This window comes from Apis florea, unplaced genomic scaffold (genome assembly GCF_048593485.1).
Source record: "Apis florea isolate Af1SG1 unplaced genomic scaffold, ASM4859348v1 contig_3772_pilon, whole genome shotgun sequence".
Taxonomy (NCBI): domain Eukaryota; kingdom Metazoa; phylum Arthropoda; class Insecta; order Hymenoptera; family Apidae; genus Apis; species Apis florea.
The window spans coordinates 3,201,375-3,215,468 of record NW_028256845.1 but is presented as its reverse complement, the minus strand read 5'-3'; the positions used below and the strand labels follow the sequence as shown (position 1 = coordinate 3,215,468).

Sequence of the window (14,094 nt, the reverse complement as noted above, 5' to 3'; positions counted from 1 at the left end):
TTCATTTCCATCACGTATTTTCTATACATTTCGTTTATTGTTTAGACTTTTATGGATCATTAAACGAATCGTTTAATTTATTCAAATGGGATTAAATATCGTCTATCGATCGATAGCGGTTAAATCGAAACAGGTATATTTGAATCAAGTTGGATACAGATCCGATTTTTATTATTGTTATATTTTCATATTCATCAGAAAAATTTTCACCAGAGCTGCCGTTTTATTCCACGCGCTGCCGCCTTCTATGATACTATATTTTCGGCGGTGCACCGTTTCGAAAAAGAAAGAAATTATGAAACTGTGGACGAGAGGGCGTGCGGATAAAGCGTTTAATCTCTGGATTGCGTACCATTTAAAACGAACTACTACACCGTGGTTATTGCAAAATCCAGAGATTGTCAGCTGTTATTACATCGGCAGAAAAGTTTGATGATGCTCGTTTGATTGCACTGTCGGGATATCGCCACCATTTCCCTCCCCCCAATCGTTAATTTTGAATACGGCCGGGTAAATAAACGAATATCGTCGAGATTTCGGAAATTTGGTCACTGGGTCAAACTTGAATATTCTTGAACGAATGATCGAGAATTTACGGTGAATGCACGGTGTCGTACGTAGCCCGCCATTTTATTTTAATTATTCCTGCATTTGTAAATGATACATTTGTTTATATACACACACGAAAGACGGTAGGATGATAGAATGCCACTTGTACGTGGATACAAGTATTATATTTTTATGAGTTATGAGTATACTTTAACAACGATGAAGATTCTGAATGTACAATGTCGTGTTGAGATTTGTGATTTTAAGAATATGGTACTCGCAAACTTAAGAGAGTTAGTGTACGTGGATCGTAATTTGCATCGTAAAACGTGGTTAAATTATAACTTTTCCTGTTAGAATTTTCGGTTTATCCGCGGTTCGATGGCCGGAAATTTTCTTCGATTTTACACGGGGTCCAGTTTGGTAAATTTCGCCAAACATCCTGTTGCGGCTTATCGAAATAATGAACGAGCTTATTTTCGCCTGGCCGACACTGTGTTTCCGCGAGAGCGAATAAATTATTCGAATAATTAAATGCTTTGAAAATCGGCTTCGACTCGCCACCCGTCGTGTCCCGTGTATACCCGGCCAATTTTAAACCGAAAACCATTCACGATCGATGGCCGGAAAATTGACGCGTTAATGGGGACAAGAAGCCGGAACGTTGAAAATGCGAAACGCTTTCAAATTGCTGTATTCGTAAACGGACACGTGTCAACGGAAGTCAATTATGACGGGACAACAAAATTTCCCCACCACTTTCTCCCTCCCCCGCCCTCTCCCTATCGTTATTACATTCCTCACAAATTCCGAATATATCGTCCCGATTAAATTTTTTCGAATAAAATTCGGATAAACGCAGCAAAAGCGTCCAATCACTTCCTCCTTCTCGAATCTCTTTACACATTTATTTCTTCCCAATCCTAATCCTAACCCAATCTAATCGAAAATCTTGATTCAATAACTCGCCCGTACTTCGACAAAATTACTCAACATTTCCCATATAAAAATCGAGAACTTTCGCTCTTCTCGAAACGATTCATACACAAATTCTTCTACTTAACATTTCCTATATAAAAGCTAGAGAAGTGTTCCTGAACAAAACAAATATTCTTCCATCCCGAACGATGCGATAATTCCTTCGCGCATCGATCGTCGAAGACACCCTCCTCCTCGTCCTTCACCTCCCAGATCCGAGTTACGCAACGCGGGTATCGAATCTCCCTCCCCTCCCCGAGTTGTCGTTATTAAATCGCAAACGGCGGAATCGATGCCGCCGTCGGCTTGATTAAATATCCACGAGCGTCGAAGCCCCTTACGAGCGATGAAAAACGGGGGGGGGGGGGGGGGGGGGGGGAGGTTGGTAAGTCGTGGAGATTTAACGGCCGCGATAAATCGCGCCGGGTCGGGAAAATTCGTTGGTCGGGAAACGATTTACAGGACGGAGGGGGAGGGAGGGAGGGAGGGAGGGAGAGAGAGAGAGGAGAGGATTGAAGAACGACACGTTGGAGGAGGAAACGGTTTCTAGTTTCTGGCGGCGCCCGATTTACGGCCCCCGCTCGAGTCGTCGTGGTGGCCATCAAGAATTCATTTCGCAGATTAAAACGCCGGTGAAAACGATGGAGGAGGCAACGTGTTCGCGAAATTTTTCAACCGCCGTTGAAAGAACGGAGGGGGGGAGGGAGGGAGGGAGGGAGGGTTGGAAATTCGCGGACAGACCGGGTAATGGCGTTCGTTGTACGGCCAATTATATTCGGTTACGTGGACGAGGACGAGCGTGCAATCTCTTTTTCGTTTCGTACACAGAGGTGAATACGTGACGCACACATATGCAGGGGAAGAGAGAGAGAGAGAGAGAGAGAGAGAGCATCAAAGCATTGTATAACCCTCTTTTGCGGCGGTCGCCGCGTATAAGGACTTTTCGAGACGAGCCTCTGGCTTCTCTTTGGCCTCCGCACAATGCGACGGTTTATTCCGTTTCGAGCGATTAGAGCGGAACTTGGTACAAAGGGGTTGTTCATCGTGTCGGGGAAAGTCAATTGGATGTATAGAGATGTCGGAAGAGTGGAATTTTGTGGCTGCTGGTAGGTGAATTAGAGGGGAATGGATGAATTTTGGAAGAAAATTCGTTCATAGATCGTAGGTTATTCCATTCTGGACGGAAAGGAAGAGATGCGATTTGTTTAAAAGAGAAAGAATAAAAAGGAATCCACTTGGTATATCGTTGCTGTGTTTTCATTGAATCGCGCGTTAATTTATTATAATTTATCATCGAATGGAAATCCTCTCGAATGTACAAAAATTGTTCGTGCGAAAATAAAACGATAAAAATAATAACAATGTTAAAATAAATGTAAGTAAATCAATTCTGGACGAAAATTATCATCCATCAAATTTCTCCAAACAACCCTAGCGATTCTCTCATCTCATCAATTTCTGCTTCAGTTGGATAAAAATTTCTCGACAAATTGAACAATACCTTTTACGCGGCAGGAAAATGAAGGAACAAATTTATCTGTGTTCACAGCCCCCGTTTTCTTATTCGCTCGCGGAATTATCTTCCACACGTTTGTGCACGTATCACGCAGGGAGCTAGAAATGACGTGTGTCGCGCGGAGAACGAGAAAAGTCGTCGTGGAAAAGTTCGACGTTCCATGGATGCTCAAGCGTCCACGCGGAATTGTGCAATCCCCGTAATAATCTCGTCTACAGCGTGACGTTTCGTTACGATGTTTGCAACGACGTTTGCACAACACGGCAGGCGAGATTGGGCGATAATTGAGCTTCCGGCGAAACTTTCACCAGGTTGCTGTGAATATTCGTCGGCTACTCATTACGACCTGCTCGAATGTTTTTTCATTTTTTTCTCTATTCTTCAACGTTGACGTTGATATTTCTTAGAAGAATTATAAACGGTGGAATTGAAAGTTATCAGGCTAGGAGCTTTCCAAGAACAATTTTCTTCCAATTTTATTATTAAGAGAAAGAGAAAGGAAAAAGAGCAATTCGATGATATTGAACGATGCACAAACACATAATAACATAATTACAGGTCGATTAAGAGGATAACGCATCGTGTGAAATGATTTCCAATTTTTGCAATGGCGTCTGTAGCGGACCGTTTCGCGTGTAACTTGATTTTATCGGGAAAATTGCGCGCGTCAGACTCCTCCTCCACAACTGTATCTGTATACAGTTCGATTTTCGTGACACTTCATTAATTACCGAAACACGTCGCTCCGGTTGATTTAATTAACCTTCCACGTGGTGTCGCGTCGAAACGAAAACGCATCCGTTAATAACGCGAATGTAAATTCACCGCTTTGCAACCACTTTTTATGGAGGGCGAAATTTTCGTTCATCGCGAGGGGGAAAAAAAAAAAAAAAAGAAAAAAGAAAGAGAAAAGAGAAAGGACACGTTTGCCTGTTTATAGCGTCGCTTTCTCGATAAACAGATCTCGGCCGTTATTACATTTTTCGACTTGCACAAAATGCCTCGCGCGTAAAAATACCTCGCGGAAGCATTTAATTAAAAATATTTGCAATATATTCACCGTCTCTTGGCCGTAATCTTCTCTACCTGCTTTAACTCGCGTTAACAAGATTTCTCCTCTTTCCGTTTTAACATTATCCAAGTTTCGGCCGGTATATTCATAATTTCTGCCATCTTTTAAAGATGATTCCACTTGTTTATCCATATCTTCGTCCAACGATATCCCTTGCGTCGCATTAAAGAACTTTCTTCTGCTAACTATACCATATAATTAACACGAGAATCATAGCAAAAGAAAGAAAGAAAGAAAAAAAAAAACGAGCAAGAACGTTGTTTAAACCCGAAAGAAAAAAAACTCAACGTTAACTTTGCCTTCTTAATATAGCAAAAAGAGAGAGAGAGAGAGAGAAACATTTCTTCCTCGTAATTATCTTTCCACCAACTTCTCGACGAAGCTATAACTATAACTATTAAAGACAACGAAAAGATAGAAATTGCTCGAGCGCGAAACCCAAAGATTATCCAAGCATAAAGGGCGAATAAAGGCGAAAAATCTTGGACGAACAGAGACGTGGAATAACGAAGCCACGAGCAGGCGAGGAGGATAAATTTCGCAAGAAATCGTCTTTCACCTTCTCGGGTTAATGCGCCACCGTTGCACCCGCCGCCACGAAGATACGCAAACGCAGTTTTCCCGGCAAGAAAAGCGTTGCGGGTCCGCAGGCGTACACGACGTCGGCCAATATAGCGTGTGCACCAGAAGCTTGGTCGCGCGACTCCGGATGGGGAGTCACAAAAGCTTTCAACTTCCTCCTTCCCTCCTTTATTCCCTGTATTTTACGTGGCGCGAGGACACACACACACATATTCCAGGCGGAGGCTTCCAGGTGTGGGAAGCGTCGTTCTCGAATAAACGGGAGAGCTTCGCCCTAACTTTATGCGGCTCTTATTAAATTCCAGCCGAGGAGGGGTATCGCTAAAGACGTTATTTCGCTTTTTTCTACGCATCCATCATCGACTCTTCGTCACTTCGAATTTTTTCCCGAACCGGTGAAATTTTCCTTGTTACGAATTTTCTTACGCGGGAGAAAAGATTTTCTGAATGTTAAAACGGCGAACGGAGTATATACGGGGAAGGATCGAGCGATGGAGACATCCTAGGATATCTTTTCTAATAAATCCATTTCGATGCTTTTTCGATGCTTGGAGAGTTTTTCATTTCAAAAATTTTTGAAATAGAATTTACCGGTGTGGAGCGGTTAAGGTTGTTGGAGAGATATTATGGATCGAAGGGGATCGGTAAAAAGTCGCGATTCGACGGAATCGCGTGCAGATTTTATGACACCGATGACAGATAGATGGGATGGTTAATAACACAAAGCTTTTGGAACGTTCTATGTATCCCGTTATTGACAAGAGATTTAATAAAAACCAGTCGAATCGAATGTCCTCGAATCGATGGATCGAGTCGTATATTCGACGTGTGCCACACGAAAATTTGTCGAAACCGTTACCAGCTTCCTGATGCGAGGCGTTCATCAACAATCTAACGACGTGTTGGTAATTCATCGATTAAACCAACTCGTATACGAACCACCAAAGAGAAACTAAATTTTCTCCTGTTCAATGCTCATAATCAACATATCTGCGAGGCGTTCATCAATCTAACGACGTGTTGGTAATTCATCGAAAGAATCGTTTATTCGTCGATCCTCTGATCGATTAAACCAACTCGTATACGAACCACCAAAGAGAAACTAAATTTTCTCCTGTTCAATGCTCATAATCAACATATCTGTCATTGCCAACAACACACGAAGCTAGAAGAAATGCATCGAAAATCTTTAACACGATCATGAATAATAGAAATCCGTCGATCTGCAAGTCGAGTCATGCAGGATAACGCGATGATAAGAGTAATATACACAATTCTGAACTCTCCTAGGAGGAACATATCGAACGTAACCGCATAATAATTCGGCGATAAAACTGATTAATCACTAATTGTTCACGAACTTAATCATCAAAGCCGATCGAACCGAGCGAGATAAAATTAAAAAAACAATTCGCAAAACATTCCGTCCCCGCATGTTTCTCATTGAAAGATAAATCCAAAGCTACGAAGAGAAACCCTATGCCAGTGTATCGAAGAAACGATAGTAAACTGGAATAATAGAGAAAAGAATTTGTGGGACGCTAAGATAAGAGATATATATATATATATATAAAAAGAAAAAAGAAAAGAGAGGGGTGTCCAAGAAATCGCTGCCTCGGTGGCTGGGTAGTTGGAATAATTTGGACGTTTGCATGGATGAAGGCAGTGACTCCTTTCTCTCTCCTCTCCTCCCGACTTTTATCTCGAGCAACCCGTTCTCCGTGCGAATTCACCGGGGTGTGGAGCGATCAGCGTCTTTGAAACGGTTAGGGGGGCGAAAGTAAGGCGGTGAATAATGAATCGGAACGAGGCCGAGACGGCCACCTTGAATCCTTTAAGGCTGATCCCTATGAGATGTTCGAGCAAGTTACCCGCCCGTTATCCGGATGCCGGTTTACATACCGAAACGGAGGGAGGATCGAAATGGTTACAACGCGTGGAACATATTGTCCTCCCTCGAGCCGAGGATCCTGTTTCTGCTTCTGAAGAGAAATTAATTCGATCGAAACTGCGAATTTAACTTGAATTGAAATTGGCACAGAGAATCTTTCGTTTCTTTATCTTTTTGATGAAAGTTAGCTGTTCCAAAAGTTTGAAAATTGTTGCACTCTTAAACGATGACGATTTTCGAGTCGTATCGAGTAAGAGTGAAAGGAGAAAGGTGAAATAATCCGTGAAACGATTTTTCACGGAAGAAGGTCGATCAACGACGCTCGTTAATTTCCATAAGCGTGTGGCGCGTATTTCGGTTCAAACAGGATTCTGGACGAGGTAAACGGTCTCCGTGGATAATTAACGTAACTCGTGTATATATCCGTTTTCGAGCCGGTTAATGTTAATAGACAACCTGTGAGCTTGCAGAACTTTCGTAATTAGTCGACCACATATTTAATTCTTTTCTCTCTCTCTCTCTCTCTTTTATCGCCGCTTAATCTCGCAGTTATCACTCCTCGCGATAACGAGTCTCGGCCGCGATCATTTCGAGCTAACGTTTATCTCTCTCGTTGAAATTATATGTAATATCGCAAATAAATATCCGTTTCCAGGGAAATTTTAACGAAACCAACCTCGATTGGGCAAATAATTTTCGATAATAATCATGATTTTTAAAAATGCATCTTCCTCCCTTTCGTGCATCTCGATTTCCATTTCCTGCAGGAATCGATAGTCTCGCGAGGATAAAGAGAGAAAAAAAAAAAAAAAACGGCGATATTGCCTGCGAAATCAGTTTCCAGTTGTTAGAAATTTCCATCCAACGTATACGATTAATCGTCGTTCGAAACTGACGCAGTCATTCGTTCGTTCGTTCGTTTCACATCTTTTCTCGAATTCTTTTTTCTCCCCACCCTTCGTTTCAATTAGCATGCCACAAGAAAAAAAAGTTGTCCGGTTATTGCGAGAAAAGTTGAAGACAATCGAGGAAAAACTTTTCGTTGGTCGAGAGAGTTTTTCGCGCAATTTTCGAGCGATCGAGGAAAATCGTCGGCACGAGGGGAAATTATTATTATTTTTCCCGCGGATGTTCCACTCGAGGGAATGGAGGGAAGGAGCGCGAGACCGTTCGGAATTTCGATCACGTTGCACAGAGGGAAATAAGCTTCGTCCTCTTGGGGATTTTTCTGACGCACACGTCGTTGTTTGTCTTTGCGGGGAGGAGAATTAAAATGGATTGCATATTCTATGAAAATTTATTATTACGAAGGGAACGTATCTCTCATAAATATATATTTGGGGATGGGTTACGTATCGACGAGTGTTTTCTCTCTTCTTCTTCTTCTTCTTTAAACTACTCTTTGCAAAGTGTTCAACGAATAAATCTGCAAGAGCGAATTGAAATAACGATTAGAGGAAGAGGAAGATTTCAAAATATAGACGAAACGAGGGAAGACGTTCTTCGTCGACTTTTCGAATGATATTCCTTAGGCGAAAGTTCCAAGCAGAACGATTTCGCGGGTTATCCTCTCTTACTTGTGAAGTCAAAATCCGATTTAGCCGTGCGTTTCACATCCCGAACGATCAGACACTCCTGTTCCTACTCAAATATCCTTGGTGAATTGGCAACGTGGCGCTTTGATCTTTCACAATCGTGGGGAATCAATTCCGATGTCAATAAATTTCAATTATTCGAAAACGCGCGTCTGCCGGAATCGATTACTACGGATAGTGTACAAAGCTTTGACAATTTGTCTTTTAAAATATTTAGCTTTCGTCGCGAATCGAATTCCCGAGTAATTCGTCGAAATAATGGTAAATATTCAGAAATTTTCAAAATGGAAGTTAACGAAATATCTAAGCGAATCGTGGCGTATAAATCGATCGATTAAAAATTAATATTTAAAAGAAAGAAATTTTACAATTCCTATATATAGCAATTTCTTATTCATGTTCAAACGAATTCATCCAATTCCCTCGTATATTTTCATCAATATTTTTGAACGAAATTAAATAGCATTTCTCCAATCCAATGTCTGCCGATTAAAAGCTTAAAGTGCGAGTGGAGATTTTGGATCAAAGGAATTAAAAAAGAAAAAGGAAAAAAAGGAAAGCGAAAGTTAACGCTTACGCAACATTCGTCGGAGAGGAATATCTCGGTTAAAGCACCGGGCTTCATCCGGTTGAAAATTGTCGCGAGAATGTTCGGACAGATTGCAGCCCGGTTTTGAATACGTTTGCCCGCCACCGGCAAAGAACGGGCCGACTGGATGGAGAAAGTGAAAGGGGGCCACGGTAGAGGAAGAAAGAAGGGGCTCGAAAGAAGGGAGGAAGTGCTCGGTGTACTTTTGACGTCTGCCCCTCTCGTATGGAAGTGCTTTCGTACACCCTGCGCGGTAAAAAACTAGTCGGCGGCAATGAAGAACGCGGAAAAAGCGCTCCCTGCTTGCTTTCCTCTGCCGTGATTATTCCCCACTCCTCCTCTACTCACACCTCCTCCCCCACGTTGAAATTACGCGCCATCCTTTGTCGAGTTTCACGTTCAAACGTACACTCCTTCCAAGGCCTTGAACGAATTAAATTACATACGATTCGTGTTCGATCTTGGGAACAAATTTTAAGAATTGAAAGAATTTTAGGAAATGGAAGGTTGACAAAAGGATGACATCGAGGCGGTACGGATATATTTTATATAAAATATTTGTGAACAGGTTGCTATGAATCTGATACGAAGACTTACGACAACAATTTTATCGAAGATCCGAAACGCAATCTAATCGATCAACTAAACGACAGACACTCCAATATCGATCATGCATAAAGTCGTACACGAATCGTCGTTAATAATACGTGTCTAAATATTAAATTTCCGTGAGCGACCGTAGGATTAATAGTTTCGAGGAACGATCTCCATTAATTTCGATCGATCCACTGTGACTGTAATCCTCTCTCTATCATTGATCCAGATTAAGAAGCAACGCGCATACCATTAACGAGGCTAGACACGAGGCTACGTCCGGAGAATGACGTACGATCCGTGATTTGATAGTCTCCGTTCAGTAAGTTGCAGCCAGTCAATCCTCAAGATTCGCTCTTCTATTCGAATTACCATATATATATTTGCTCCTATGTATATACGGGGTCGAGGGGTATAATGGAGTGAAGTTACAGTTCGCGGTAAATTGTCGAAGTTCGAAAACAAGCGGTAACGAGAACCGAGAAACGATGCTTTATACATATTCACGGTGTAATGAAATACGAAACTAGTTAAGAGTACGCACGCGAGCAGCTTCGAACAGAAGATGCATGAGAGAGTGTGTGCACACTCCTTCGATGTTTCGTAATTAGAAAGCAACGCGCCTTGTCGGGTTCCATAGTGCCATTAGAGACACGGCGTAGCAGGGAAGCAATCTAATCTCGGGGAAATTTGTTCCGGTTTCTTTTTTTTTTTTTTTGGATCGAATCGAGGAAAAAATTAGGGAATATTTTCGATAATAATTTTCTTATTTATGGAACTCGTTATCTTAACTTTCTTACGCATTGCAGTTTACATTAAAAGCATACAACAAGGATGCGCGGCAATAAATATCTCCTTAATTTTAATTATCACTTTACAAGCCCCCCCGAATTTTAATAAATCCTTCCCTTTTTCCCTCCCTTCTTTATTTATATTTATTTCCCTTCATTCTAAAGCAAATTAAACGCAACGAAACAAAGGAGGAAAAATTCCACATCACGTGAAATAATCTAAACAAACAGCGCGCAGGGCTGGGTACAAAGGGAAAACTACCCTCGATCTCGAAAGCTTGTCCGCAAAGTAAAGGAGAGCTCGAAATCGTTCGAGGGGAAGAAGGCGAGAAAGGCGCTGGAGGGGTTGGGGAAGATAACTCGATATATAACACAACACGAGTTCTCGCGCGTTTCTTTTCGCTCGAGGGGATGATTCAGGCAATGGCAAGCCGTGTCTACCGGTGAGCAGCAACCCTCGTGGAAAGACGCGTATCGACTCGCGATTACTACGCAACATGTTTTTCCTCTTTCATTCGCGGATTGTGCTCGACGTTCGAAATTGGTTTCGTCGTCGCCCGACATTAAATGGCGTGCAGTTTGCACGCGAGGAGGGCGGCCGCCTCTCGACGCAAGACGCTTCCAGCCGTATCTTTCGCGAAACGAACGAGAGAAATTCTTATTTAAATATTTGCGGACGTGTCGAACGCCAGAACGAATCCTAGCTGCACGAAATCCTATTCGCATTCGAATTACAGCCGCCTAGCGAAACACGATGTTCCACATGTGTGTTCCAACGCTTGGTGACGATACAATTTTTTTTTCTTTTTTCTTTTTTTTTTTTTTTTTTTTGTGAAGTGAATAACTTCGCTCGAGAGTTTGGTTTATTTATTTTTATTTTTATTTTTTTTTTTTTCAAGGTTTGAAGTAGTGGTTACACACACTTAAGCGGTGTGTGAATTGGGGTGAATGGGAATTTCTCTCGTCGAGTGTTTGTAGGGTACTCGTAGGGTACAAATATTTTGGCCATTTACGATCGTTTCGAAACTAGTCTTTTCGGTCGACAAACCGAAGTTTGAAGAATTACCGAGTGATTGAGATAATCCAAATCTTTTTGTTTAAAATTGTTAATAATAACGTCTTTGTTCTTTCGAACGAGATAAAAACAAATTTAATTAAAAATTCATATAAAATCTGTGTTATAACCAGGTATTACGAGAAGATGAAAAGGGAAATATTCAATTTTCCTTTCCATCGTGTTAAGAAGGAATATTCATTCTCCCGTTAATGTTGAAAAGGGTTGAAACGAGGGGCACAATGAAAAGTACTTTTAATAGGTGTACTCACTTCTCGGGCAGAAGCACAGCGGTGAAGTTAATCGCGATGGACATCCGGGGACCGGAAGTAATCGAGTAGAGGCACCGAATGTTGGGTGGATATAGGCCAGGATATCCGGGGCTGGCCAACACGCATCCATCCAGGCAATCGGTGTCCTTGTAAACCCAGTCGCATTCTGAAAGTATAGGCACCAAAACGAGCCTATTAAACGTTACGAACGTTTCAACCTAATCTTCCACGGATTTGTATCCTGGAAGGATATGTGCAAATTTAACGTGATACAAATGCACGACGAAATATCTTACTCACGTTTCACGTTTCCATCAAACGTTTCCTTCCTCGTTTCCTTTACTTTGTTTACGTTGAGTTCACTAAATCCATTAAGAAATCCTACGTTACTTTAACGCAACATTTTCTCTCAAATTCTTTTCATTCAATCTACCTTATTTAATTTCGCTCCCCAACATTTTTTCAGAAAAAGAAATCTCAAGGATTTGCTTAATACATTATTTTTTTTTTTTTTTGCTGGCCATTTCTCCTCCAAATCCTTTTTTATCTTATACCGAAGAGAAGAAAATTTAAAAGAAATTTTTCGTTAAATTAAGAGAGATTGGAAGAATAGTAGTCTCAACATTTATAATAAACTTTATCCTTTTTCTTTTTTCTTTTCTTCAGATCGTACAAATTGTTTTTAACGCCCCATAAATAATGAATTTTAAATTAAATAACTTCTAATCCGTGTTCCCACTTATTGTTTGTTATCGTCTGTCACGATAATATCGCGACTCAAAATTATTCGTTATCTCGAGACGAAATTTTCGAGGCGGATGAAAAGGCGCGCGTTCAATTAAAATCCGCGAAACACGGCTCGAGAAACAGGTCGCGGGGGTGTAAATTTCCCCGTATGCCAATATCAGTTCGCGATTTAATCGCGCGCCGCTTTGCCTCCCCCCAAACACACAGCGCGCACGAACGTCGGTGGAAAGTTATGGAGCGGGCGCGGTTGGACGGCCATCGACGGGTTCAAGTGCGGCACCGATGATCGAGGAAAAACGAAGAGGCCGCGTGAAAAACAGGTCTCGATCGTCGAACGCGAATCGCAGATACGCGAAAACGCGAGCGTTGATACCGCGATGGCGTGGAAAAAAATATTTCCACCTCGCCTCGTTACTTTTTCACGAGGAAAATATACCAAAGTCGCTGGAATTTTAACCGTGTGTGCACGTGCGACAACATTTTTCTCGCGATTCGTATGCAAAATGTGTCTTTCGAGTTTAAACTTTTTTCTAGATTTGAAAAATTTCTGAGAAACATTCCGTTCGAAGCTTGAAAATTTAATTCACGAGTTCGATTTGGTTGCAAAAGTTATACCACATTCGTGCGGTAATTATTTTACCAACAATTTTCGTTATCGATCATTTCGTCCATTCAAACGAATGGTTCCTTTATCTTTTTTCTTAAATACAATTTATTCGGAAATCATAATCGCGATGTCAGCGAACGAGATGACATAAGCGTGAGCAAATTTAAGAGTTATTTTCGAGCGACGTCCGTGGATACACGTCAGCAGAGGAACAGCGTCGGGACGGTAAAACAAATATTGTCTAACAAGCAAACCGTGTAACTGGGCGTAGTACGAATATTTACGAATCGGCGCCACATCCAGCTGCCTTTTTTCCTCCCTCCCTCTCTCTCTCTCTTTCTCACGGACAGAGATACGCGAGCGTTCATAATCTCGTGTACAAACCAAGTTGGAAACGGGATATGTATAATTCCACACGAGGGATGTTTCCCGAATCGAAATTTTCAAAAATTCGCATCGAGTTTATCGCGTTAATTGTTAACGTTAAAATTAAATAAATTCGATACATTTGTAATTAGCGTCGCGATAAAATTGATATACGATTAATAAACGTAAATAATATACATCGACGGAATACAAACGTTGGGAAACGTTAACTTTTCACTCGTCGTAAAATACTGAAATAATATCATTGAAATTATCGAACCCCCCCCCTTAATTAAAAACTAAATACTAGCTATATATACGTGCGATATACGTGTGAATTAAAAACAGAAAACAGAATTTTTTCCACTTACGTCGACGTAACAAGAAACGATATATCATTGGATACGATAAGAGCAAGGTGTATGTGCGCACAAAGAGACGCGCCCATAATCTCTCGTCAGGTCGAATTAGAATCTCTAGAACAGAGAGGCAAGACGATATTTTCTTCAACAGCCTTCTTCTTCGCCCTTCTTTCTTCCGGTTTCGAATTTACGGGTATATCGTTGTCACGCTTCGTTGTTCCTTTCTCGTGTTTTTTTTTTTTTTTTTATTTTTTAGTTTTATATATCCGGAGGATGCAATTGTCATAATGGGTGGACCCATTAGAGATGGGACGCGTCGAGGGCGCAGCAAGCTTCTCTGAATTTATATAATGCTTCCCGTCTCGAGGATTCTTTTTTCCACCCCTTTTCTCCCCCATCCTGTCCTTTAGCATATTTTTTTCACGCTCTCGAGTCCACCCCCCTCTGCTTCCTGCGCCCAATCTCGTTCCTTTTCTTTTTCCACCTAATTGTTCGCGTCCGAAGGCGCTTAATTCCATCCCCCTTTCTT

The 14,094-nt window shown here is 41.5% G+C and overlaps 1 protein-coding gene across 1 annotated transcript in view; it reads right to left on the bottom strand.

Annotated features, from left to right (window-relative positions):
• LOC100871724 (uncharacterized) overlaps positions 1–14,094 on the bottom strand; it is a 237,477-nt gene that overhangs the window by 63,303 nt on the left and 160,080 nt on the right. Inside the window, 1 exon segment of the mRNA XM_086915363.1 lies at positions 11,484–11,649. Within this exon segment, the coding sequence (XP_086771489.1) occupies positions 11,484–11,649 (166 nt within the window).